The sequence below is a fragment of the Phyllopteryx taeniolatus genome, chromosome 16 (genome assembly GCF_024500385.1).
Source record: "Phyllopteryx taeniolatus isolate TA_2022b chromosome 16, UOR_Ptae_1.2, whole genome shotgun sequence".
Lineage (NCBI taxonomy): Eukaryota > Metazoa > Chordata > Actinopteri > Syngnathiformes > Syngnathidae > Phyllopteryx > Phyllopteryx taeniolatus.
Window position 1 is genome coordinate 22,084,623 of NC_084517.1, and position 27,705 is coordinate 22,112,327.

General features: G+C 45.5%; 1 protein-coding gene across 8 annotated transcripts; it reads left to right on the forward strand.

Annotated features, from left to right (window-relative positions):
- Positions 1–402: 402 nt before the first annotated feature.
- cyth3b (cytohesin 3b) lies at positions 403–27,524 on the forward strand. 8 transcript variants are annotated; one of them, XM_061749699.1, is made up of 14 exons: positions 9,375–10,333; positions 11,710–11,865; positions 14,758–14,840; positions 14,954–15,018; positions 16,042–16,108; positions 16,455–16,573; positions 17,612–17,692; positions 17,899–18,011; positions 19,496–19,644; positions 19,898–20,009; positions 21,969–22,045; positions 22,960–23,031; positions 24,382–24,536; positions 25,390–25,609. In XM_061749699.1, exons 2-14 carry the CDS (start codon positions 11,721–11,723, stop codon positions 25,460–25,462), a joined length of 1,311 nt encoding a protein of 436 aa, XP_061605683.1. In that variant the 5' UTR covers positions 9,375–10,333; positions 11,710–11,720; the 3' UTR covers positions 25,463–25,609. The 8 variants fall into 8 exon arrangements, with proteins under 8 accessions (XP_061605688.1, XP_061605684.1, XP_061605691.1 ...); XM_061749704.1 differs by lacking the exons at positions 9,375–10,333; positions 11,710–11,865 and adding an exon at positions 403–713; XM_061749701.1 differs by lacking the exon at positions 22,960–23,031 and having other exon boundaries at positions 9,373–10,333.
- Positions 27,525–27,705: the final 181 nt, after the last annotated feature.

Genomic DNA, 27,705 nt, shown 5'->3' on the forward strand with positions numbered 1-27,705 from the left:
AACTTGTCCGACTCCGCAACGCATTTCATTCTGTCCTCCACTTGTAGATGGAGTAATGAAGCCAGCACGGTCGATGCGAAAGAAAAGCCGACCGTCCCTGAACGCATCACTCCCAATCAACATGACCTCGAATCGCAAATGGCCTCGTGACACATAAAAAGCCTCGTTTGTTTCAGTTGAGTTCGCACAAACGGCAAAGTGTTGCATCGAAGGCGGCATTTCGTGAGTTTATTGGCAATCGCGCGCTCACGGTTAGCGCGCGTGAGGCGGATTGGACATCGAAAGACAACACATTCCGGTTTTGCCTTTCACAAGAAAACGAAAAGCGAGTCGCCTCGCCCGAGTTTCGCCGTTCAAGTTGACTTTTTAATTTTGAAATGACACCGCCGCACTTCCGGGTTGAGCGACGCGGGGAGTGGAAGCGAGTTGGTTAGTTAGTTAGTTCCCCGTTAGCATTGGAGAAGAGGAGGCGGACTTGAGGACCGACAACCGAGCGACGGCGGGCTCCCGCGTCCTAAAACGCAACGGTGGTGGTGGGAGGGGGCCGGAAGGTGGTCTAAGCCCAAATGGCTAGCATAGCCCCCCAAACGAGACGCGCTTGAATTAGGACGCGCGATTCCAGCCGTAAATTGAAAGCTCATCCGTGGAGCGGAACTTTCTGTCAGCGGCGATCCTGAATTTGCGGGCGGTTAGCATGGACGAGGACAACCAAGGTAGCGCACTTTCCCACTGAACATGGTCTCCATCGTAATGAGAATGCCAATGCCAATGGGTGACATTTCCGTTGGCACGGAGTACATTTTCCCACCCTGCGTGAGTGTCGCGAAGGCATCTCGTGGCTGAGTTAACCGATGCGTCGCACGTGATATCGACGTCCACCTGTATTGTATTGTCCAATGACGCTTGCAGACAGCCCTCCATGCGACGTCATCATCTTCACCATCATCATCCTCATCATCATCATCGGTAGTGCACGTGAAGCAAATCAAAAACATTTATTCCCAACAAGAAATCAAATCAAACTGTAGCACGAAAGAAATATCTTAGAACCGGTGCCAAGAACTTGAAGGGAGATACAAATGAAAGTACACTTACACTTCCGTTGTATTTCACTTAGAAGTTTGCATTTAATATGTTAGAATGGTTTGGTTTTCACTGCATTGGTTTATTTTTATTATGGGCTGGGCCTAAACGGGACTTTACTTGGCCAGCCGAGCCCAAAAAATTCATGATGATGATGATGATGATGATGATGATATTAGGCTGCAAAAGAGGTCATGTGATATCAGGATTTTATTCTTATAACATGACATTTCTTTTCCCTTTCTTTTGTAAAATCGCAACTTTCGACACACAAATTACAAATGTAGTCTCATTAAATTATGAACTTTTTGGAATATTAAGGCTTCAGTCTGTAAAATTATGCATTTCCCCACCATCAAAATATTACAAATGTATTCTTATAAAATGATGATATTTTATGTGGAATATTATGACTTTATTTTTTTCAAATTACGATATTGTTTTTTTCTATAAAAACAACGGAATACTGTACCATAAAGTTAAGATGCACACGTCTATAAAATTGCAACTTCTATATAATAGTATGAATTTATTAGAGTAAAATGGCGCCTATTCTTTTGTAAGATTATGGTATAATTCTTTGAAATGAATACCTTTCCCCCATAATATTACAACTACTCCATACATTGTATTACTTCGCATTCTACTAAAATGTTTTTTTCTTCCTTAATCCATAAAATTGTAGCTTTTTTGAAATACTGCAATTTTATTCACCTTAATGTACGTCTTTTTTCTTGTAATATTGTAACTTTATTCTGTAAAACCTTTTTTTTTCTCCATGTTACAAATTTATTCTTGTAAAACAAATACTTTATTCTCATAAAATTATTGTATTATTGTAATCTAAAATTGCATTTTCCTCCTGTAATATTAGGAATGTTGCATAAATGTATGATTATTTTTTCCTTTTGGTCATATTACAATTTTATTCTCGTAAAATAATGACAAATTGTGACTTTTTTATTATTTATTTATTTATTTTTACACATATGACTTTATTCTGTGTCAATATGACAATTTTTTTTCTTGTCAGAAAATATTAAGTGAAATCAATACTTTAATCTCATAAAATTTAGCCTCTTTTACTTCCTAATTATGATGCTGTCAAGAAATGGGAGACAATGCATATCATATAACATCACTTTGAGGAAATGAAGACTCGCTCGCACAGTTCTCCAAATAAGAGGCGCAGCGTGCTTGCTTCAAGCTGTTTGTCACAACAGTTGAAGTTTAATGTAAAACATAAGAAAATGTTCAACCCAACCATGTAACTCATTCCCGCCGCTCTGACTGAGAAGACGGAGCGGCCGGAGCGGCAGGCGGGACGAGACGTTTACGGGCAGGGCTGACGCATTCAATATGGCGGACGCAGTGACGTATGCCTGCCAACGGCATAGAAAATGGAGCGCGCTCTGTCTCTCTGAACAGCGAGAGAGTCAGATCGACTTTCCGAACGTGCCCGTTGTCTCTTCTTCTTGCCGTTAATTACGCTGCTTCCCTTCCAGTAGACCTCACTGCTGCCTGCTTTGTTGTGGCATAACTCGGTACTACACTCAAGCCACGCAACTTTAAATCGGATTTGCTTATATTTTGTAAAAACCCACAATAAAGGAAAACATGTATGAGGATAGGCGGCCTGAAAAATGTGTGTATATATAGTGTTTGTGTGTGTGCGTACAATAACTAGGTGTACAGCTGGGTGGGGGGCGGAGCATAAAGCCATTACCGCGCCGTGTGCCGCCGGCTCGGCCTCCGGAGGTGGCACATGCGCGAGCGCGTGGGAAAGCAAACGGACATATGGCGCAGTTATTCTTACTGACGTGTACTCGATGCCTGGCAGGGCGCAAAGGTACACGCGTGTGCTGCCTGCTGCACTGTCGCCGTTCGTCTCATTTTTTACTAGCACCCACTCGCACACCCCCGCATGCACCCGCACTCAAGTTGGCCATGGAGGGAGAGAGGGAGAGGGAGAGGGAGAGAGAAAGCGTGGAGTTGGGAGAGAGGGAGGGAAAAAAGAGAGAGAGGGAGAGAGAGACAGAAAGAGAGGGAGAGAGAGTGCGTGGAGTTGGGAGAGAGGGAGAGTGAGAGAGTCAGAGTCTTTTCAGCCATTTATTAAATGTCGGGGGACCAGCCAAGCCCATAAACACTCACGCTGGAGCTGCTGTTGGCCACAGCTCATGAGCAGACACTCACATGCAGGCTTGCAGACGTCAACAGAAAGTCCGTCCATTTTCTGTAGCGCTCGAGCTGGAGACGATCCCTGTTGACTTTGGGCAAGAGGCGGAGTATATCCTGGACTGTTCGCCAGCCGATCTCAGGGCGGGCCTGAAGTCGTCCCACAAATTTAGCAGCTTCTGTCGTATTATCAGAGGCGTAACAGAGGCGGGTAGCGGGGAAGCCGCGGTCCGGGTGAGAAGTCTAACACCTAAGACTCACTGCCTACACCGCTTTGTGTTGAAAACAATCGTCTCTGTCCCACACATTGGCGCTGACGCCGTAACAGGTGTGTGATCACGCACTACAGGCGATATCTTACTTCGGCAAGTTCTGGCAGAAACCAATTTGCCAGGCAGGCGGACTTCGCTCTCTAAATGTTGGGTGCTGAAGGACGTGTGTTTGAAACATTAACATTCACTGCCATTAACGGATGTTGAATTCAAATCTTCATGTTATCATGGAGGACTGGAGGTGAATGAGTTGGGGAGACAGTGGAAAAGCACCCTACGAGGTTCAGGGCTTGCTCAAAGATGAACAAGCAGGAAGCGGTCCATGTTTTGGTCCATCACAGGACTTTTATTTGAACCAGTGCCAGTTTCATGGTTCACAATCGGGTTCGACTGGTTGATCGGTGACCAGTCCGGGATAAAATCCGTCTGCAGCTTGTCTGTTAGCCAAGTCTTCCAGGCAGCGCTATGGAGGTTCTGTACATGTTACAATGAGTCTACTTGTTTCAAATGCTGTCAGACTTGGCTTGTGTTTGGGGCTCTGACATCAGAGCGCCCTTGTAGAGCTCACAGATATCACAAATCAGATTAACTTCGCAGAGACGTCCTCTCCGTCAGGTCAATTTCATCAGACATTACGCCGGACTGAGCCATATGGAAGTCAATGTTCTGGACTCGGGCGCCTCCCGTACATGATAAGCCTGAATTGGTAAGCGCTACTTGAACCTCCAGTAGTTTGGACTTTTCATCAGCGGCCGGTGTTGTTTTTGTGTCTGGAGCAGCTAACCGAGGAAAGCACACGTTCTTTTCGAGTACGTGTCCAATTTCCTCTCAGTGGAACAAACAATGACATGCGTTTAAGATCAACTGCAAGAAGATTGAGTGGAAAAGATCTGAGACAAATTGGGCTATTTTAGAGCGTGCTTAATGTCTCGTGAGTCTGGAGTCTTGGATACCAGACTCCAATTGGGAACATAGTTGCAAATGAAGTTTTAGTAACCGTGTGGGTGCGTGCGTGGGTAGTGGCGCGGCGTTCAGGTTCACGCAAAGGAAGAGAGTTTCTTTCAGATGCTGTTACTTTCTTGGTGAACGTTGCCGGAGCCGATGCGCGTCCCGTGAAACCCCGTCTGGGTTCCCACTTAAGCCACGGATCGCTTGGAACTGAACTGAACTCACAGGGTCAAGTGATTGTAGTTTCTCCACTCGGCAGGGATTCTTCCGCTGTGATCCAGAAAACATGGAAGTAGGACATTTCTGACTTTCAACAAGGAAAAGTGCAATGTGCGCCCTTGGGAAGCCTTGAAATCAGATTTCACCCCGATGCAACAATGTGCCAACAATGTCACGCAACGAGGCGCTCATAGTGGATGTAAAACATGAATTAAGATTATGGGGGGTTTATGGCCTACAAATGTTTTTCGTACAAATATTAACTGTGAGTGACTTTGGTTATCGTTAGACTGCTGCACGTTCCAAAAGAATTTGGGGTCACGTTTCCGCCGTAGGAGCGGATCTCCGTTGTAAACTGAAAGCTCCGTTTTAGATTTCAGCATTTATCACAACCGGTTGTAGATTGTAGATTCTGACAGAATAATCGGTCAGAATATCTACTCGTTTTCCTCATAATTGACCATATTGAGTTTGGAATGCTTTGAGGTCAGAAGCTGTATACGTCCAACTTTCCAGCTGTTTGAAATGCGGCAATGGAATTTGTTGAGCACGGATCACCGTTCAAAATGGTGTCAAAGGATTTACATGACCCAAAAATGGTATCTCCCGCTTCCAAATTGGAGGACATTTCCTCTCATCGTTTTTTTGCTGTCATTCCACAGATTCTCCTCAGTTCGATTTGAGCCGACCTTATCGTTGAAAACTGATTCTTTTGACGCTTTTGTGGTATGGATCATTGGAGGGTGCCTGGCGGAGGTCATGGATTTTTGTCTTAATATTTATTGCTTTCCTAGTCCCCGTGTGTCCTGATCTGCAACAACCAAACAACATTTATGATAATAATATTATACAGTATGTCACAGATTTTTGTTTCATTTTCATTGGGCTCAGTACTAACAAAAACATCATTGGGCGTTTTATTCAAAGTGTGTGGGGGGGAAAAGTGTTTTCTTGCAGGGGAACCTTAACACTAATTTCTTCTGATAGCATTTTTGCAAGTGTTTGATCGCTTCCAGCATGCCTTTGAATTTGCAAAGCAAAAGCAAGCTTGTGTTCAGCCCTCCCCGCCGTTGTTTTGTCTTCCAACCTGTGTGTGTTTGTGCGCGAGCTGGCCGGCCTCCAGCATCTTGCAGCCCCTCTGGGCCTCTGGCCACTTCGCTGCCACAGAAAGGATTTGTAACACTCAGTGACTCGCTCAGTGGGGGTCAGTGAGTCATTCGAGTCATTGACATGGCTCAGCACATCTTTGCCATCTTTTTGATTGTTTTATTTATTTTATTTTTTTGCCACAGTGTGCATGTTTCTGCCCCCGCAGCTGCAACTGCTGCTGCTGCATCATGCAAAATTCATCCTCTCTTCCTGCGGCGAGAGGACGAGCTGCGGCGGCGCCGACGGTGCCGCGGAGCAGACGGCGGCCGCGTAGTCGCTCTGTAAGGACGGCGGGGCTCGCGGTGGCAGGGTGGCCGTCTGAGCGACCTGTCGGCGTGTTATGTGTATGCGCAGTAGCTTGGTTTGTATACGTCCAGGAGAGGTGAGACCGGGGATGGGAAAAATTGCAAGAGGAGGATAGCGAAGCGGACTCTGCGATCAGATGGTCGACGTAACGAAACATGGCCGTGTATAAATCTCACTATCTCACTTGCGGAGGCATGTTCGCGCGCGGGAATGTGCACGCACGGCGGTGTGTGAGCAGTCAACTCTCACTATTCATCGCGGATAGGGAGGGAAACCTGCTGCGAATAGCCAAAAACCGCAAGTCATTGATGCGTCCCAAGGGTTTATAATTGCCAATAGACCACAAACTATGATCATTTCAAACTCATACGGCTTACAGATGATTTTATTTTGAACACCTGCAAATCCGCCAAAGACGCTCCGTAACTTCCACTAACAACCCAGGCAAAACTCAGCTCCACCTCAACATACGATGACAGTCACAAATGCAATTTCATTTTTTTTTATTGAATGCGACAAACACTAAAACACAAATACAAAATAAAAATACACTCGCGAGGAGCACGGAGAACGCGCTAACACTAAAACTGAATTCTGTTTTGTTTTTATATTTATTACCCAGTTTTTCTGTATTAAAGATGTAACTTTTTTTTTTTTTTTTTTTACGTGGGGGCCGGAACAGATTGATGGCATTTAAATTCTTTACAATTTTGAAAAATTGAATATGTAAGTCAGTACAGAAAATGTAGCTGAATTTGCGAACCACAAATAGGCAGGAGTTCAACGTGTACGACACGCACACACGCGCACACGGGAGGGTTAATGTGTGCTGCGTAGACGGGTAAACGAGATCAAGTGTGAAGGGTAATGGATGACAGCTAGTGGATCAACGGTTAGAGCCGCCCGAAAAACAAATAAAACAATTTCCCTTTGTGATCACACACTATTAAATGAATCGCTTTCTGAAAACCTCCAAGCAAACGGAGCATTATTATCTTTGTAAGAGGCCCACTTTTGGATATACGTCGGTTGTCACGAGATTGTGACCGGTGTCGCTAATGTTGTGGCCCGTGGGAGATGACGGGCCTTGCCAGAGCGGGTCACGGTGATGAGCGCCACGCACGCTGCACCTCAGGCCGGGGTCTTGACTCAAGTGCTGCGCGCGCACGATCCTTTCATCCGCAACCACATAAGTCACCGCTTGAGCGTCACTGGCACGCCCACAGATGATGATCTATTATGATTGATCAAGCAGCGATGAAGACTTTTTGAGAACACCTGCCAAGGATGCGGGGAATCGCCAGGCTGAACTGAGCGGGGTACAGTCAGTGTTCACCCGTCATTTCTATCCATTTTATGTTTGCAGTTTGTTTTTTTGTGCTCAAATATTGACGTGGTTAAAAAGGGTATTTTGATAAGTTGAAAATGGTTTAAATTGAGTGAGAGGGAAAAATATATATATAAAAAATACGATTTTCATCTAGTCTGTCTATATCGGAGATTTTCACGCATCGCGGGTGAGAATTTTTGTCAGCAAAGGTCTGATTATCGGACGGGTCTCAAAAATGATCCTGAGCGATTATCCTTTCGTATGTTAAGAGTCATATTTCCTCCCCAAACTGCTTGGAAAACTATCAGGGTGGATAATAGTAAACGTTAAACCTCTTCAACAGTTCCGGTGGCAAATTCTTATGTGTGTGTGTGTGTGTGTGTGTGTGTGTGTGGGCGGGGCCATGGACTCCACGATAGCCAATTAGGAAGCTAGCTGAAGCTCGAGCTGTTGTCAGACATAAATGGTTTGGCAAGGGTTTGTGTTGAGTGTTTTGTATAAAATGTTTCACAAGCCATTCACCGCAATAAAAATGACAAGGAAAAGAGTTTGCAATTGTAATACGAATTACCGAATACGCAAACAGCTAGCCTAGCTTCTCCTTTTTCCTCGTTTTTTTTGTCATTTCTGGCAGTCAAGATGCCCTGTGGCACCGTGCTGCCTCTTATAGGTCGGTCTTGGTACTACGACAGACAGATTCGGGTGAGGAGGCTCGTTCGCGATTGTCAGCGGTGTTGTGTTGGTCTCTCATGTTTTTAAAAATTGGCGAAGATGGTGAAAATCGGTGTGCGTGTGCCCAGCTGAACTGTTGTGGTTTTGAAGGGCTTCTTTTCTTAGCAACATGTTAGCGACATTTCCGTCCACTTTGCCACACGTCCTTAATTGTCGCGTGAAAAGGGCGCCTTAATCTGAAGCGAACGTTAATCAAATTGGATGTCGCCAGAATGTCGAACGATTCCAAGTAGGAGGCTCAATAAAGTGTGGGGAACGTCGCGGTCAGGCTGAGCCACCAGACAAGGAAAAAAAATCAACCTGTCCACCTCCTCTTCCTCTTCTTTTTTCCCTTTGACTTGGCAGCTTCAATATCTTCTCGTCTTCCGTCTGTCCGTCTTCCCCAGAGTCACGGCTCGGACTCCCAAACACGTGTTTGAGCGCTCAGGACGTCGGTTATTTCCTGAGTGAGTCACTCAGGACCGAGGCCCGCTAAAGTGTTTTCTGAAGACGTCTTTGTCCTCACGGCACGGTTGCTTGCTTTGTGCTGTGGATCCTGAGCAGGCCAATTGGAGAACTTTGAGCAACACGTCCCGCCAATGTCAGTCGCTGGCAAAGATCGCAAATGTGTCCTGTATTAGTGGAAAATCAGACATTTTGCTGGCTTATTTTTGTTTTGTCCTTTAAAAATGATATCCCATCTCTCTGAAACTTTAAACACTGAAGTTGTTGCCATTCATTTGATATATTTTGTCTTCATTTAAGGGACGTGATGTTATCTGCGTAACAGCGGACTAATCTGCCAATTAGCAAAGAGGTACAAGACCGTAAAGACTGAAACCGCCATGTGGCGATGACAAAACAAGGCAGCATTGCGCTAGATGGCAAGCACGCATGCCAGCCGATGTTTGCTGTGGATGAAATCAGGCCGTTATTGGGAAATTTGACAATCGGGCGAGCGGGACGTCAAAGTCTGTGCGACATGGGGACAAAGTGATAAGAACGCTTTCCGTCTACGGTCGACAGATGGCACCCTGACGGATGGCCTCGTCCGTTATCAGCTTGCAAAACAAGGTGACGACACATGTAAGAAGGAAATGATGACGCACGAGGTAAAAGGCGGCCTTAACGGAGCAACATACACCCCCCCTCCTCCTCGCACTGACTGACTGTCCTGATAAAGCGAAGGTGAAGAACAGGGAATTGCGCTGCCAAAACCACTAAACAAATAGCCTTGACTTTGCCTCGGCATCCGTGGGAAAGATCGCAAAAAGGCCTCTCGTCTCAGAAACGGGTTTAGTCTAAAAACAACAACAACAAAAAGCATTTTACATTGACACAAGTAACGCAGGTCCATTTTTGTTTGGAGCTAAAGTGAATACAACCACACTTAAGTTCACTTGCTGCTCGGATACAAATTTGAAACTAGTGCACCAGAGTTCAGATACTAGCGTTGGCACTTGATCAAGCAAACGGCGTTATCAGAGCAATCGTGCCACGGTTGGGATGATTACGTTCTGATGGTACCAAAGTAAGAGCAAACCCTAAATCTGCATCTTACCGAGGCATTTTGAACCGTCCTACGCTTCCGGTTTAAACAGCTCGTCTGGATGAGTGGGCAAAAATTCACTTCAAATCTTGTCGAAAGTTGTGCCGCAATTATCGCTGCGGAGAGGAAACCGACCGTTTCCAGTCGCAGTAGCTGATCTCAAGATGCTGACAGTAGGGAACGATCTGAACCGCAAGCGGAGGCATCATTCTCCAGACGCGAGAGCTTTTCGGCCGCTTGTTTTGTGTTCTTGAGCCAAAACACGGCATGCCTCTGCGAGACTGACTGAGAAGAAAAAGCGGGTGCCGACGGACGCCGGCGTGACGAGAGACGAGATGAGTAGCGGCAAGGTGGACCGGTTTGTCTAGACCGTCTGGTTGCTTTCGGAGGAATGTTGGCTAGAACTGTCACGTGTTTGGAGCTGTCGTTGTGTGTGTACGGGTATGCTAATTTGCTCCCGCGTAAGCATTAGTGCTAGTTGCGAGTGAGTGTAATGACATGTAGCGCACTCCGAGGTGGTACAATGTTCAACTCCCCAAGGGAATACGTCCGCTGATGGCACGGGACCCCGAGAGTGGAAAAGGCGATGTGGTAAGTAAGTATTTTGGTCCGGCGTAATCACAAGTCGGTGTTCCTGACTTTGATAGGCTCTGGCTGGATGCTTGCGTCATTCTCAGCCCAGCGGTGGGTTACGTGTCTTTGCAATTGCCGCATTTGTCCTCAGCTTGTGTCGGTGTTCCCAAACTAGCTGTACCGTGGCGGGAAATAGCCGCCTGTTTACGTGGTTGCCATTGTTACGGGAAGGACCTGCCCAGCACGCCCAATCAAAGCGTTCGTTGTCTTGCCGAAAAGCTACGGAAAAACCAGGAAGCACTTTGCTGCTTTGTTTTTTGTTTTCATGTTTGGCTAAAACTCTCACTCTCGTACATGAAGCCAATCTGCATCAAAATAATGTTTGCTCATCAAACAAGTTTTGTTACTTTTGCGTAGGCCAAATGCAGAATAGAGTGTGATGCCTTGCAGTTGTACAATTCGGAGTTGGAGCCAAATTTTGCTTCAAAATGTGTGCCCCGAAGTACATTTTGGGGCATTTGAATGCTCACGTGAGCTCTCGGCTGTTGTGTGAGCCTTCCGGAATGTTTCAGGGCTGTGATAGTCGGAGGTGATCCCCAGTGGTCACACGAGCAAAAGTGTTTCCGTGAGCTTGATCGTAATGTAATGACGATAAAGGTTTTGTGAGTCGGACGACTCGGATTCGGACCTGCTCTGACTCCATTTGAGTCCATCTTTTGTGCTGAAGGAGAACAGAGGGAAGATGGAGAACGCTATGTTCGCTGCCTTTTGGATGTCACTGCACATCATCGAAGGTTCGATTTCAAATGAGCGTCGATGGTTTTCATTGCTCAAATGTTTCGTGTGAGCATTTTATCATTCAGCAAGTAAGGTAATTTTTATTCAATATTAGGATTACGTTGAAAAAGGAGTGATGGGAAAAATGAACAAAATACACAGTGGAGGTAAGCCATCCTAATATAAAGCTGCATCTCAATAATAAGAATAATATTGGTTCATTAAGCACATGGGAAATACTAAGTTCCTACCTAATTGTTAGAAATCATTTTGATGGTGTGTCGTTAGCTGAACGCTATTATGCGCAAAATTATGCGAAAAATACAATTGTGGAATATTTCACTCTGTGCTTAGTGAATCTATGTAAGTCATGATTTTCACTTTTTGAATTGAACTACGGAAATAAATTCTGTTTCCCGCGATAATATCCAAATGTATTTGTTGAAGTCGACATGGCGTCGATAATATACAGTGTGTCCGTGTGATGCCTTCAGGTGCGCTTGGAAGGTTCAGCGTGCTACTGAGCATTATATGGGTTTGCTCTGTTTGGGAATGTACACAGCGCAACTTGGAAATGTCATGTTTAATACATCAGTTGTACGATCTCCCGCCTACAGACGAGAAGCGAATGATATCCGGTGACTCGGCACTTCCCACATGCGGTGCGGCGCGTGTCCATCATCTTTGCAGACGACCTTTCTCGTCCTCGGGGCCCGGTCGGCCGCTTTCCGACCTCTGCGAGACCGCGAGATCTTCATCGCACCCGGATGGGAGTGCGTGAGTTCAAAATGAAAGTTAACTAGTACCTTGACTCACGAGCGCTCCGACGTACGGTTTTGCAAGTTCCGAGCGACGGCTGGGGCAGTATATTAAATCTGCAAAGTTGTGATCAATTATTTACCATACATTTCATATATATATTTCATATATGCATCTCAATACTAAATTGCGAAAGTGCACTTTAGAGAGAGGTGCAGGTATTTTATTTGTCCACTAGAGGTCACCATCTGCGCACACACACAACACAAGCCAAGCACATGCCAACTAGGCATGCCCTGCTTGAATGGCGTGAACAACTGCCCGTGGTGATTTTCCAGTTGACCATTCGCACCGTTCCCACACTCACGGTCTTGGGAATGCAGTTAGCAAAAGCATTATGGGTCCACAGAATACATTGCGCTATTTTAAACTACAGTACTGTAGTTGTAGAAAATCAAGCTAAACATTGCTCTTTACTTGCCTTTGTTCGAAATGAGGCTATTTGAATGCATCCTGGGAGCATATATGAGCCTTTATCACCTGTATGGCAACATTGACATTTTTTTTAGTTGAGTATCTCAATAACATTTAGTCAAATCATCTTTATTTTCCTCACACGGCGTACTTGCGTTAGTGGGAATGTTTCGACCCAAGCATTTATTCAGCACTACAAAGGCATACAAGCAAACCCAGCGTAGGGAATAATAATCTGGAGGCAGCCAAATGAAGTCTTCCGAAATGAGATGAATACCTCCCTGGCGGTGGCAAGACAGAACCTCATACAACCGTTCGAATTGTACGACTCTCTGAAGCGAAACGGCTCCCCCTTGGTTTCCTCGCATTTTCTTCATCGATCGTGATAGACCGTTTGTACGGCTCTGTAGCCCCTTTTACGCTGCATGTAAATGACGGCGTTTTTCCCGCCTTCGGGATAATCGTTTCAAAGTCGTAACGGGGTCTGTGGAGGTCCTGACACTTATTCTCTCCTCTTGTCGCGTTAATCGTCCAAATTTGGCAACCACCAGCCCATTATTGCAAACAACGTTCCTGCTATTATTGTGTGTAAAATGAATTGGGAGATTGGTTTCGAAATAGGAGACGCATATTTGACAACAATTGCTGAAAGACATAATCGAATCCTAATTGCAAATAATCGAATCGATCGAATATTCATTGCAGCTGGAAAATCAGTTTACAATTCGGGCCATCTGGATCTCTGCTCTCTTGACCGTCTGGGAAAAAAACAACAAACAAAAACAACAACAACAAAAATGAGCATCATGCCCTCAAATGGTCCGAGCTGTGGAGGTGGCTTTGCAAAGAACTGCGAGTTCTTTGCACACAGTGAGATCCTGCAGATCGGAAGAAGCGATCATTATTTCCACTTAAGGGGAAACAAAAAGCGGTGGGGGAAAATGTGTGAATTGCAAAGCTGCTTAGCGAATGATTCACTCGGGGCTTTTCAATCGGCGCACCCCCACTTTGTGCTGGCCTCGTGTGCACATGTGTGTGCGTATATACTGTGTGTGAGTGAAAGCACAGGAGACGCACATCTGCTATAACTCCATTTGAAAATGACCTACTTCCTCTCTCAACCGGATTGCTGTTTTCTGATGTGTGTAAGGGGGGGAGGATGGTGTGTGTGTGTGCGCGTGAGTGCGTGTGGGTGTGCTCGCACGTGGAGGTTGCCGCGGCACGGTTAAATGGCGGCTAAGCGGGTGTCCCTGGGGGGCTACAGAGCAAGATAGAATATATGTTTGTGTGTGCACGCATGGGTGTGTGCGCTTACCATCTCCCCGCAGTGTTAATTAGCCAACAACAAGTCAATCAAAGAAAATATTTAAGCAGCCAGGCTGTGACAGATGCTCAGGTGTGTGTGTGTGTGTGTGTGTAACTTGCTCTAACGTAACACTCTTACTCTTCCAACCGTGTCCTCGTGCTGTCAAGCGGTAATGCAGTTTGTGCCTTGAGATACAAGTGACCCAACTTCGTTTATTTATTTATTTTTTGGCTTTGACTTTCGAGTGCAAATTTGAGATGTGAGCGTTCAACTCAATTCGACTCGCTTCACAATAAGCAGCAGTTAGTAAATGGCGAACATTGAATCAAAAAAAGAGGCTTCATGCTGATTAATGCCACTCCCAGCTGAAGTTCACTGTCAAACTCAACATAAAACAAACTGCAACCAAAGCATGTTGCCTTAAGAGCAGCCCGCTAGCTTAATGCTAACATATCAAAGAAAATGTCATTGACATCCTAACACTGGCAAAGATTGTCACAGTTTTGGAACCCAAAAGATATTTAATTGTAAACGGTGGAGGAACAAACGCACACAAAAAGGTTTCTCACAGGCATTTATTATTTATCCTCTCCAAAAAATGATTAATATTACAGCATCTTGCTGCTTCACGTACAGTAGTTGTAGTAGTAGAAGAAGTCCTGTTCTTCTTTGTTTGTGTCTGCGTGACTGTATCATACTGCCTCCTGGTGGTCAAGGTGCCCACACCAGAAGGTACAGCGCAATGAAATGAATTATGTTATTACGCTATGTTTTTACAGAGTACAGTATCACAGAGCTATTTTTCCTCATTGAAGAACACAAAACCTTTGTTTTTCTTTTTAGGAGGAAGCTGGAACGGATTAATGGCATTTCCATTCATTTCAATGGGGAAAGATGATTTGAGATACGATTGTTTTGAGTTGCGAGCATGGTCGCGGAACAAGTGGAACTCTTATCGCAAGGCACTAGTGCATTGTGCCATCTTTTAATTTAGGTCATCGTCACAAGTACATTAGCTGTGCGGCGCCAGGCGTAATCCGCGCGACTGTGACTGGCGGATGGTCCTCTTCGCATATCGCCGGGCTTGCCTCCTCATCCTCACTTTCCCTCTCTGCACATTCCGCAGTGCCTGACGACCTGTCGCTGGAGGAACGAGATGAGCTGTGCAACATCCGACGCAGGAAAAAGGAGCTGCTGGATGATATTGAAGTGAGTCGTGGCGGCTATTTGTTTTTCCTTTCATGACTTGCGCTCGCTTACAAAGATGCCCATTTCCCACCATACTTTGCATCAACAGCTACTTTTGCTTTTTGGTCCTGCAGCGGCTGAAGTTCGAGATAGCGGAAGTCATGACGGAAATCGAGCAGTTAACATGCGTCGGGGAGAGGTGAGTTTTCATTGGGCTCCAGTTTAATCCTCCTCACGATTATTGTTCCTATTCATTTAAAAAAAAAAAAAAAAAAATTGTACTTGCACTTTGTAGTTTTAGGTTGCACCTCAAAAGTTGTACAATTTGGATTTGGGACCTAAATTTCATAGGGCAGCACGGCGGTACGGTGGTTAGCCCACCTGCCTCACGGTCAAGAAAACACGAGTTTGAATCTTGGTTCAGGTCCTCGCGTTGCCTTTTTTTTTTTTTTCAGGTTCTCTGACTTCATCCCACATTCAATTCCATTGCATCGATGTGAGCGTGGGCGTGAATGTTTGTCTGTCCATGTTCGCCCTGCGATTGGCTAACGTAAAACTGTGCAAATAGGTGAATCCATGAACGAACGGCGAGTGTACGGCGGTCCACTGTGCACTGCATACAGTATGTGTCAGTTGCATTTGTGGTTCATTTAATTGTACAATTATGTGACTGTAAGAGCATACATCACCCGCCCAAAAGGAAAATATATAAAATAAATCTGGACACAAAAGAAGACAAATTGCAAAGATGCACAGCAGCATTAATGTTAATACGTCTCTCAGCAACACAGTTTGCGCTGTCGTTACTTTCCCTCTTGTGTGAGGAATGGCCTGCGTGTGTGTGCACGCGAGCGTGTGCGTGTGTTCTAATCCCCCAGACTAAACATTAGCTAGGCGCCCGGCTTCAGAGGCTTTCATCTGATTGGTTGACGAGGTGGGGTGAATTCTCGTGTCCCAGGTGCAGCAGCTAAACCGCTTGGGACCGGTTTGGCTCCTAGCGACCATGGGGGTCCTGCACCAAGGTGGAAAGCTCCGTGCAGGGCTCGCGCAAAACGTGGCGTCGACTGCAATTCCGGCTTTTACTGGACCGCCTCTATAAACGTGCTCCTAAACAAACCCCGGCGACGTGTCAGTTGAGCAACGTGCAAACATGGCGAGCGGCCTGTCAGCGCCGCGCAATTCAAGTGTTGCGTCACGCCGGCGTCTGTGTTTTTCTACGCAGCAAAACCACACAAAGAAACAAACAGATCGCCATGGGGAGGAAGAAGTTCAACATGGACCCCAAAAAGGTCAGCCAAGGCCCACAAATGATTCATTTTCCATGCGCACATGGTATGTTCCGAGCTATTTTGCACTTGTGTCAAGAATATACTCCTATTAATTGTCTATATCAAATGATGGACTACAGAGCTTTTCCAATGTAATGTATTACTAACCTGTCTGACATTATTATGTGGATGATCCCCCGTGACCCTTCCACATGCGGTGGGAACGCAGACAGTTCTTGGGATGGTTTCAAGTCCGCACCCTGTGAACACTGTCACCCCTTTAGGAAAATTCTTCAAATTTCAGCGAGAAACAAGGACATTTAGGGTCATTTTGTCAGAGTTCAGATGATTTGTGTTGTGCTTGAAGGGGATCCAGTTCCTTCTGGAAAACGATCTCCTCCAGAACACACCGGAAGACATCGCACAGTTCCTGTGCAAAGGCGAGGGCCTTAACAAGACCGTGATCGGGGACTACTTGGGGGAGCGGTGAGTCCTCGTCCAGCAATTTCCATCCTCTCATCATCACTCTGTCGCGTGCGGACGGTATGCTTCATTGCTTCGGAGTGAACACGAGGAGAAATTGGTTGTGGATCGGCGATCAAGTGGCGAAGTGGCGATGCCATCGTAGTGCGTCACATTGGTTTTCCCCCCCGGCCCCCCCCCCCGGCTCTCGGCTCACTTTGCTCACCACCGCCCGCATTCTTCGTTCCAGCAGTTTTATTCTGCGCTACTTTCGGTCGATCTTCTTTTCAATTTTCGGCGCCGAACGACCGGACCACAAATAATAAAGCTCGCCTCGTTCATCCCACTGATATCGTTTATTAAGTTTGTGAAGGATATTATGCATGATCGCAGCGCCTGTCTTTTGCCTGTTTACAACCTTTTATTCACCACGTGCTAAGAAGTAATGTAATATATAACTTTATCACTCAGCACAATTTGTTGTCTATGTATTTTATTTGCCGTTGTTTTGCGCCGTCATCTGCTGCCAGGTCAGATTAGACGGAATTTTTGAACGTCAGAAGCCGTTTTTTTTTTTTTTTTTTTTTTTTAGGCTGGCACAAGACGCAACACATTCGCCACGAATCACTCTTGTAGCTGCCAACATCAAAAGTGCTCCCGAAAGAAGTCCACGGATGGCGACTGTGTTGCTTTTCCCAATTTGTTGTCGTGCTCACGAATGCTCCCCGGTCGATGTTCCTCCATGTTGCCGCTGTTCCTCTTTTTGGGCCCTCAAGCTCTCAATCAATCAATCGAGCTCAGCTGCGGTGGACTCGACCTTTCTCTAGTTACCTTTTTTCGCATCGTGTCGTCATCCGTTGAGGTTGAAAAAAGTAACAACGGAGTAGAAAGTACAGAAAATCGTTTTTTAAACTGAAAGTAAAAGTAAGAAGTCATTAGACAAAGGAAATCCTCATGTAGACAGTAAGTGAAGTGCTTATACTTTGTTACTTGCCGCCACTGAATTTGAATGGCAAGCGTGTCGCCGGTGGAGCTGACGCGGCCGTTCTTCTTCTCCGTCAGGGACGACTTCAACATCAAGGTGCTGCAGGCGTTCGTGGAGCTTCACGAGTTTGCCGACCTCAACCTCGTCCAGGCCTTACGGTGAGTTTGCCCGAAGTGGCTGGAGCCGTTGCAAATTGCGCCGTGCAAAACTCATTTTGATCTAGGAAAAAGTCATGAGTAGGACACGTTGCAAACGAGACGTCCGCGAATCATATTAGAGTCGAGGGGTGGCGGCGCTCATGAGAAGAATCCTCACCGCACACCCCAAACAAGAATGCCACAAAATGACCGTCTCCGTGTTGCAGGCAGTTCCTGTGGAGCTTCAGACTTCCGGGCGAAGCTCAGAAGATCGATCGTATGATGGAGGCCTTCGCCTCCAGGTACTGTCAGTGCAATCCTGGCGTCTTCCAGTCCACAGGTAACGCACGCGCACACACACCGTGGTTGATATTTGAATCTACTCGGCCTCACATCAGTGCTGCTTGCCGCCAAAATATCTTATTAGAACTTCATGTACGATCTACACAGCTTTTGAGTGCATAAATATCGTATTTTGGCTCGGTTTGAGCTCTTTTTCGCCTTGCCGCCGTCCGTAGCTGTGTTCACACTCACGTGTTTGTGCAACAGGTGAGCGAATATTTCGCCCATCAACCACAGCCGAGAATATTTCTCAGCGTGGACGCTTTGCGAGGCAATTGTCAAGTCTCGTTCGTACGTTCTATGGGCAAAGTCGTCAGCATTTACGTCTCCGGCAGTGATCAATAAATCGATCGGTGGGTCAGCAGTGGTCCCGAGTGCAGACGTTGCTCATCCCTCGTCGGCTCCTGTCTTTACACGAGTGATTGTCGAAGGGGGGCCGGGGGGGCTTCTCCAGGCGAGCCCGCGGGTCTTGAATATCGATGCGTTTCCACGGCGACCCATCCAGACCTTAGTTATTGGCCAAGTGCGCACACAGGGTCATAAATGACAGCGCGGATTGACCGAGGTGTCTAGCGTGCAGTCGTGATGATGATGATGATGATGATGATGATGTGGCTTCATGAGATCAATGCTGCAAGTGTGTCTGGAGGCGGTTTGTCGATGAAAGTGAGTCCAGCGGTGAAGGGAAATGAGAGATTGCCGTCGTCCAAATGATTTGTTCTTGTCATCTCGCTGAGGGGGGAAATCAGCACCTTCCACTGTGCAGCCGAGGAGAAAACCGGTTTCTAATTGTGTCCACTCGGGAGACGCTGATTTGGTTTTGCAGTGTGCAAAATGTTCACTCCTTTTTTTTTTTTTTTTTTTTAATAATACATAATAATAATACATGCAGACACACTCCACGTAGATTTGGTGACGAAACACAGAAGAAGACCGGAGCAACTAAGCTGTAGTAATATGACGTTGTATTTTCTTCTGAGGATAAAGAATATATGCATGTCAGTATTGTTGTATGCTTTGGCTGCTGTTGTTACCACCGCTTGTGTTCAAATACAAATCTTTTAAAGGTGTAGAAGTTCTGCAACGTCGATGCTCATTTTGTTAGTCCGTCTATGACGTTTTGCATTGTGAGTTCGCATTAAGTTGTGGTTTGGTTCCAAGCACGTTCTGAAATTCGCAATGTTGTATTGATTTATACAGTAAACTTCAACTGAGAGTGGCAATAAGCGGCTTGAAGCAAGCACTTTGAAGGATTTTTTGACGATCTGCAAAACTGCTTCTCGTTGTGACCATCTAGCGCGTGTAACTCAAATTGTTGCTCTCAACTCGAGACAAAAATAATTGGGGGCCGAGGTCCCACTGTCATTCACGTCTACGACTCACTAACTATCAACCACGCTAGTTAGAGAAACACTATAAAATACCGAAATGGAGCTTGTGAGTGTTTGCTGTTGAGTGTGCGTCTGCGCTCGGCCCGGGCAGACACCTGCTACGTGCTCTCCTTCGCCATCATCATGCTGAACACCAGCCTGCACAACCCCAACGTCCGAGACAAGCCGCCCGTGGAGCGCTTCATCTCCATGAACCGAGGCATCAACGAGGGCGGAGACCTCCCGGAGGAGCTGCTCAGGGTGAGGCCTTCCACGCCGTCACCGACCTTTTCCACTGCCTCCGATATTTCCCCATCAAAGCTTCGCGGAAGCTCGATCCGGCCTCCCGTGACTCTCTTCATGTACTCCACGTCTGACTTGAGTAGAAAAAACGGGCGCCGCGTGTGCTCTTGAAATCAAAGCAGATCCCAGAGTCACCGATCACGACCTGATCGGCGATCTTGAAATTGGAAGCGGAATCTGTCAATGTCGTCTTTCGCGCTCTTTTTGTCAGAATCTGTACGACAGCATCAAGAGCGAGCCCTTCAAGATCCCGGAGGACGACGGGAACGACCTGACGCACACCTTCTTCAACCCGGACCGCGAGGGCTGGCTGCTCAAATTAGGTTGGTGGCTGCACGTCACTTCTTATCGATAGCCGTCACTCCCCTGCTTCCTCATCGATAACTTTTCCTCTGCTCCACACGTTGTACGCAGTGGAAAGGACAGTGAAGCAGAAGTACGAGGAAATCATGACATTTTGGATGTATTCATTCATGATGTATTATATATAGTCAGATAAAACCACACTTGTCATTGGACTTTTTTACGACAAATTGTATAAATGATGAGATTGTTTGAAATACGACAATTTGATACATTTAGTTCTTAATAATATTGCAACACTTTATAGTGGTTTTTTTTTCTCTGTGCGCAACGGTGCAGAAGTCGGGATTCATGTTTTTTACATTTTTTTTTTTATAACCTTAAGGATGCCATAATATCAATTTAGCTGATTGTATCAAATACAGAAATTAGCTTGTGCCGTTCAACCGACGTCAGAACATTGACAATTATGGATTGTAATTGCTGAAAAAGGGATCACGTAACGTTTCATCCCTTTTGTAACCTTCGATTTCCTCACATTGCGGTTGTCCCGCTAATAAACACCACAGCCCAATTTGTCAAAAAAAGAAAACAAAAAAAAAAAACAACACAATTTGTGACCAATAACCCCCCCCCCCCCCCCAATAGGCCCCTCCCCTTTCCACTCAGAAGTAAAAAAAAACACACACAACGGCAATTTGCTATCATCAACACACACACACACACACACTGTTAACGTTTTGAACACTGTGGTCAAATCTACTTTGGACTTTGAGCGTTATTAGCAAAAGGGAAAGGCCTTCCCAACCCAATTCAGACCAGGTCCCATCTGCAGTTGAGTCACTGACTCCCCCTGACCACTTTGGGGATTGATTTAGTTCTATTTGTAATTGGGCCATTTTAAATAGGACATTTTTAATTCATTATTTTGGACTGCAGAAGGAAACAGAGGATTACTAATCTGTGGACTGTTCTCAGTAAAGCGTCTCTCACTCGCACGCACTCGCTTGTGTGTACGTTTGTTTCCGTGCGGTTTTAATTCGGAGCACGTCATAGGTTTGGGACGTTTCCTGCTGCTCGTTGCGTACGTCACTGAGAAGCATCTTCACCTTTCAAGGTCTCAACCCTAACCCCCTCAGCTCACCTGATTCGTGACTTTCGTCTAAACACAGTCACGGCGTAAAAGCGACCGCGCCATTCGCCCGCGCATCTGGCATTACGTGCACATTCCGCCGCTTCTTGATGTATAAACTAGCGAGTATGGATGCGCATTGCTCCATTGCGCCTCACGGACTTGAACGCGATTACGTTCTGGAACGCCCCCCGCGCTCGCGGCCATTCCTTGCACCGGTTTCCGCCGTAATATCCCTAATTTGACTCTCTGAAAATAACGCCCCGCAGGCTGCGAAGGGGATAAATGCCTGTGTACGCATAGCGGAAAATTGGCTAGGCTATCGTTCAATAGCCGGAGTCTATTGAAATGGAAGGAAAGCCACTTGTGGCCCATATATTGCGGGCTCGTGATCGGCGCCAAGGAAACAGGAAGGAAATGCTGCACACGCGCGCACGTTGCACGGGATTTTAGGTCCAAACTGTTACATGGACAAAAATATTTTGGTGGCATTCAAATTTGACAAGAATACAGTTTTAGTGTTATGAGAAAAAAATATAAATAAATTGTATGAGCGCTAAATCAAATAAATTTCATGAGGAAAAAGTCAACATATTAAGAGGGGAAAAAAAATCCATCCATCCAAATGATATTCCAAGAAAATGCAGAATTGGATCAGAATGAAGTTGTAATATTACATATTTGCAATCCACAATTCCAAATATTATGTATGAGGACTGGAAAAAACTATTTTGCCAGACTCGGTCTGACTATCGTGAGAAAATCCTCAAAATGAGAATTAACGTCCACTTGCTGCTTCCTGCCAACTTCCTGCCAACTTCCTGCCAACTTCCTGTCTTCCCCTCAGGCGGCAGAGTGAAAACCTGGAAGAGGCGGTGGTTCATCCTGACAGACAACTGCCTCTACTACTTTGAATACACAACGGTGAGTTGGACACACAACCTGCTGTTCAAATTCAAGGGTGGGTTTCGCATTCGGTACCCGGGCCTTTCGTCGGGACTTCACCTCCCTCTTTTAATACAACCACGTGGCAAAAAATGTGAGGGCCTGCAACTGTTCCATGTGCATCCTCTGGAGCAGTTCACGACGATGATTTATCTGCTAGCATATCAAAATGAAAATAAAGTACATCATACTCACCAGAGACGGTATTAATGAGCACAGACATGTTTTGCTGGTCGAAGTTAGCGCTAAGCAGTTTTTCTCTCACCGACCAATCAGAGGACGGAGAAATGCTGATGTCATCCAAGGCCAACGCTCTGGCCCTGCGAAGTCGAATTAGAAATGAGTCCGTGAAACGGCGCCATTGGTAACATACGCACGTAGTTGCAGTTCCATGTGCGGGCGCTACTGATTCCGAAGTCCCTGGGCACCTTAAATTGACGTGGCAACAGGTCGAGGCTGAAATCTGATTGGACGAGAAAAATATACAACATAGATGTACTTGAAGCAGTAAAACAAAGCTGTACAGTGTACTCTTAATAAAGGGTATATGGTGGTCGCATCAATACATTTGCTTCACATTACAAGACTTCCGTTCCAAGGTCATTCGTTTGCGTCTAATGCGATTGTGTCCGCTTTACGTGTCTGTCGATTCCCGCCTGTCTGTTCGTGTCGAAGACTTTATCTGCGCCCGTGTCCATGCGAGCTGCTACATGCGCGCCGGCTATTATCCTTCAGGTTCGCTCCGGTTACGACCCGCCGCTCGCGCGACGACGAGGCCGCTTAAACGGCCGAGCGACGGAGGGCGTGGGCGGGGCCGCGTTTCTGTTGACTCCAAAACGCCAAGACGCTCATCTCCTCGTGCGCTGCTCCTTTCTTCTGGCTCTCCCGTCCAGGACAAGGAGCCTCGCGGGATTATTCCCCTGGAGAACCTCAGTATCAGGGAGGTGGACGAGCCCAGGAAGCCGGTGAGTGTCGCCCCCTGCAGGCCAAGCGCTCCCTGTTTTTAGCAGAGGTGGCAAAAGTGCTTCGAGATCCTGTAATGCCAATTCACAGATTTGTTTCTACAGACATCATACATGTGTGAAGATAATTGTTCAACAAGTACAAAGACTGAGAACTAATGGAGTCTTGAATTGTGGAGACCGTTTTTCACCTTTTCGGTTCACTGGATTTTTTTTGCACGTGGCTAAAATGACACCGAGTGGCGTCGGGCACGAGTGCCCCTCCCCCCGCTAATTAAGAACTTGAGCGTCTTCGTTCGCAGCAGTGCTCGTCCGGCGCAATCGCTACGTCCGAGCCTGTTAGCTTGCAAGCTAGCCGGTGACTTGCGCGGGATTATAGCCAAGCCTCAGGAGGCTTCGAGCAGATGCGTTTTCTCGGCTCAAACGTTTCGGGACGTGTGGGCAGGAGAAAGATCTTTCCGATTTGATTGACAGCTTTGTGCACATTCCGCCCACATTGTTTGAGAGTGGAGAGGAGGCCTTTATTTTGTCTCTTTTTTTTTTTTTGAATCTCCATCATTCAAATTTTTAACAACATTATTCTCTATGGTGTGTCAACATTTACTGGACACAGTATATATGACTGTAGGTAGAAGTACAGATAGTTTAAATAATACTAAATGATTTTTTACTGTCAATTCTACAAAATAGTCATTTTGATAACCTGGCACGATGGACACAAAACTCATTTGCATGGTGCTCCTTCTGAGAAAGAAAAAAGAGGAACTCACAAATGAACAAATGCTAAATTAGCAAACGATAACAACTAAAACAATGTACCTGACCTGTTTGTGTTTTCTCCGATTAGACGGATCATTTTTGTTCATTTTTGAATGGCAGAAAGTCCGTTTTCAGGCCGGCACCGCGTTCACCGTGAATCGTCTCGGAGCCGACAACATCGAACAATAATCCGAAATCGGCCACGGATGGGAAACTCGCAGTTTGGCAGCCGTGCGGTCACCTATTTGTGCCTTTATTTCCAATTTTTGTTTATTTTTTCCGCCATTTCCCAACCCGGAAAACGCTTACTGGCGATTTAGCCGAGAAAATATTTTTGGGAGGCTTTAAAATGAATAAATAAATGAATCACATCGTTACGCAATCTATCACGCAGTCAATTCATATCTCCCGCTATTTATGCGTTCGTCATCCTTTGACTTCGAAACAAGCAACGAGTCTATTTTGACAAAGGAGTAGCGAGTGCAGATGTTTTCAAATGTAGACAATTGAAGTCTCCAAAATAAATCGCGACGTGAACTTGTTCCGTGCAGTAACGTCGCGTTTGCACGCGTGTGGCCGTTTGCCGTCGCGCAGAACTGCTTCGAGCTGTACAACCCCAACCACAAGGGTCAGGTGATCAAAGCCTGCAAGACGGAGGCGGACGGCCGCGTGGTGGAGGGCAACCACGTCGTCTACCGGATATCGGCGCCCACGCCCGAGGAGAAGGACGAGTGGATCAAATCCATCAAGTAAGACGAAAAGCGCACATCGAACGGTACGGCGAGCGGATCTCAAGCGCTCGAGAAATGAAATGAAAGCCCGAATGCACGTTGAAAGCGGCGTTCCGAGCGCTCCGAGTGCTCCGAGCGCGCGATACGTCGGAGGTTAGTGCCGACCACCTCCGCAATAGCTCCAAACGGTCTCGTGTCACCCGCATCTTTTGGGGATGAGTGATACATATTTTAAAGCTACGTGAACCTCCCCAGACTCTTATTAATCTCCCTCACACTCCTATTAACATCCGCTTATAAACACTTAACACAACTCGTGAACATACAGCAATGGACAGTAGTGCTGTACGCTGTATACTTTTTATTCCTTCTAATATGTGTTTTAACAGTTTTCATGTTTAAGGCTAGGTAGTGCTAATTTTACCACCCCAAACAATTGACAGGATACCCTCCAAATGCCACCATCTGGCAAATGATGCGCAATATGAATATGAAAAGTAATCAATGCACGCAACAGGCGAACGGCGATATAGCAGGGGAACACCGTGCCCCCGTTTTTCTCCACGTGTTTTGGCGCAGTTCTCAAACCCGATCACGGCTAGTCGTCAGCAAAAAAAGCACGCGAGATTGCGTTTTACTCCGTGCTCGGCTGCTGGAGGTTAGCGAGCGTCACTTCCGCCCAGAAATGCCGAGGAAACCATGGAAACCAAACGAGGTCACCGCACAAACTTCTTCCTCCTTTTACACCCCCCCCCCCCCCCCATCTAATCAAAGCAAGGGTTTGTATGCGCTTACATCATTTCCATATCAAAGATGCTCGAGACCCCCCCCCCCCCATCCTCTCTCACGTGGCCTCGTTACTCATCTCCAGGGCCAGCATCAGCAGAGACCCCTTCTACGACATGCTCGCCACCAGGAAGAGACGTATCGCCAACAAGAAGTGACGAAGAGGGCCAAAAATTGCGACAGGTTTTTTTTTTGTTTTTTTTTTTTGGAGGGGGGGCTGAATGGGGGTGCGCCCTGTGGGAGGGGCCAGCACGCAAGTGGACTTTTTGTTCACGCGCGCCTCATCCTCCCTCGCCTCATTCTGCTAAAACAAGTTCCAGGTGCACATGCACGTGGGCTATCATAGACTGATGTGCGCGCGCGCGCACGATTCTCTCCACTGTGCTGCATGACGGAGATGTTGGAGTGTGACCTCAGCAAGTGAGCACGTTTGGATTTTTGAGAAAAAAGAAAACCCGACAACTAGAGTCTTGAGTCAGCTGGACTGATTTCATCCAATCGTGACGGGCGGACAATTGGGAACTGTGCACAACTGTTCACCTTTTGTTTGAAGTCAAGGGCGTCTCCTACAAACGCGTGTCTGGGCTACACTGAAAAGAACGACGCCAATATACATATTACAGCAGAGCCGCAAAACGTTGTTCCACATCAATCAAGTCGGAATATTATGAGGAACAAATGGCGTTGAACAACAATGCCATTTTACAAGAATTCTTCATATTACGAGAAAAAGTTGCAGTTTTGATTGTGGAAAAAGTATTTTACTAGAATATAGTCTTAATATTATCATGATGAAATTGTCATTTCAAAACAAAGAAAAATAGTTTTCATTTTCCGGAATTAAGTCATTATTTTATGCTAACAAAGTTCCAATATTACAAGAAAATTGTTTGCATTTTTTTTACGTATATAACAAGGATAGTTTTAATTTTACCAGAAAAAGTTGCAATTTTTCAGGAGGAAAAAGACTTCACTGAACTTGACTTTATTTGCTTAAGTAACTTTACTCTTAAATATATATATATATATATGAGTAATATATATATTTAAAATATAAGATTAAAGTTATTTACGCAAATCATCAAGAATCAAGTTCTCATTTTACCAGCAAGAAGTTTTAATATTGGGAAACAGATGTGGTGATATTTGATTTGGATTTTCTTTTAAATTTTGCAAGTCCAAAGATATTTTATGAGCAAAAAAAGTCGTAGTTTTTGTAATGGGAGAAAATGTGGCGATTGCACAAAAAGAAAAACAGTACAAAAATATTTTCAAGAATAAGGACAAAACATGAACTTGTGGATTTTGTCAAGTTATCGTGTAATATTGCAAATATATTCCTATATAATATATTTTTGCCCCTCAATCCTCCATTTTGACCTTGCAAAAACATTTGATTTTCTTAACATTGAGAGACTCCATTTTCTCAGCAAACAGTTTTTCCCCCGTCCAAGGATTTTGTTGCCTTGTGGTGATTCTTTCATTTCTTTTCAGTGTGGCCTCGGCACTTTCCAAACTTCCCGAAGGTTTTAAGAGGACGTCTGATTAAGCTTTTGTTTGTTTGTTTGTTTGTTTATTTTGTCCCCGCCGTTGTCTTAACGTGTTTCGGTTCGTAATTCGCCGATCTTTGCTTGCTTTTTGTGTTCATATCAAATATAACCTAATTCATTATTATTATTTTTTGGGTATTTATTTCATTCTGTGAAACGATTTGATGCCACCTGTAAATGTTCAACAATGTACGCTTAAGTTATGTTTTGTTATTTGCTTCGGTTTGGGGGTGGTCTTCTTTACAAAACGCCTTAAAAAAACAATCATTCCAAAAAAAAAAAAAAAAAAGAATGAATGATAACTGTAAGTGTGACAATATTTGCAAAGTTTTTTTTTTTTTTAAAAGCCATGACTGACGTGTGACTGGGCGATGCATTTGTGATAGTCAAGAAAATGGTGCTTGATGTGACATTTATGATGATGAATTATAACGCTATATCTCATGATGATGATGATGATGACGATGCATATATCCTGGATCAAAATGTCAAAAATGAGCAAGTCAGAAGTTTTCTTTGTAATTGTAAAGTCTAAGGAGATGCCTTGTGGTTCAGGGCACATTATTATTATGATTATTATTATCCTCGCATTAATGTTTTGATGGTTTTGTATGTGAAGCGATCGGTGGCGTGCACGTGTTCATAAAGCTTCCAGCAGATGTGTCGATTAGTCACGCCTGAGTTTTGTGTTTTTGACCTCCATATTTGCATGCGTAATGAGCGCTCATGAATGAATTATGCATATGCAAATCCATATCGTGAGGAGGCGGCACGTGCTGCATTTGAAATAATCAGAAGGAGGGGGGGGAGGGGGGCGGGGGGAATGGGGTCGACAACCGTCAGGACATGAG

Excerpts from the sequence above, each read along its gene's own strand:
- cyth3b (XM_061749699.1), top strand. The coding sequence starts at position 11,721 with ATGATATCCGGTGACTCGGCACTTCCCACATGCGGTGCGGCGCGTGTC. Across the intron at positions 16,574-17,611 it reads GGGGACTACTTGGGGGAGCG|GGACGACTTCAACATCAAGG; the intron begins GTGAGTCCTCGT and ends CTTCTCCGTCAG. Across the intron at positions 20,010-21,968 it reads GGGCTGGCTGCTCAAATTAG|GCGGCAGAGTGAAAACCTGG; the intron begins GTTGGTGGCTGC and ends TCTTCCCCTCAG.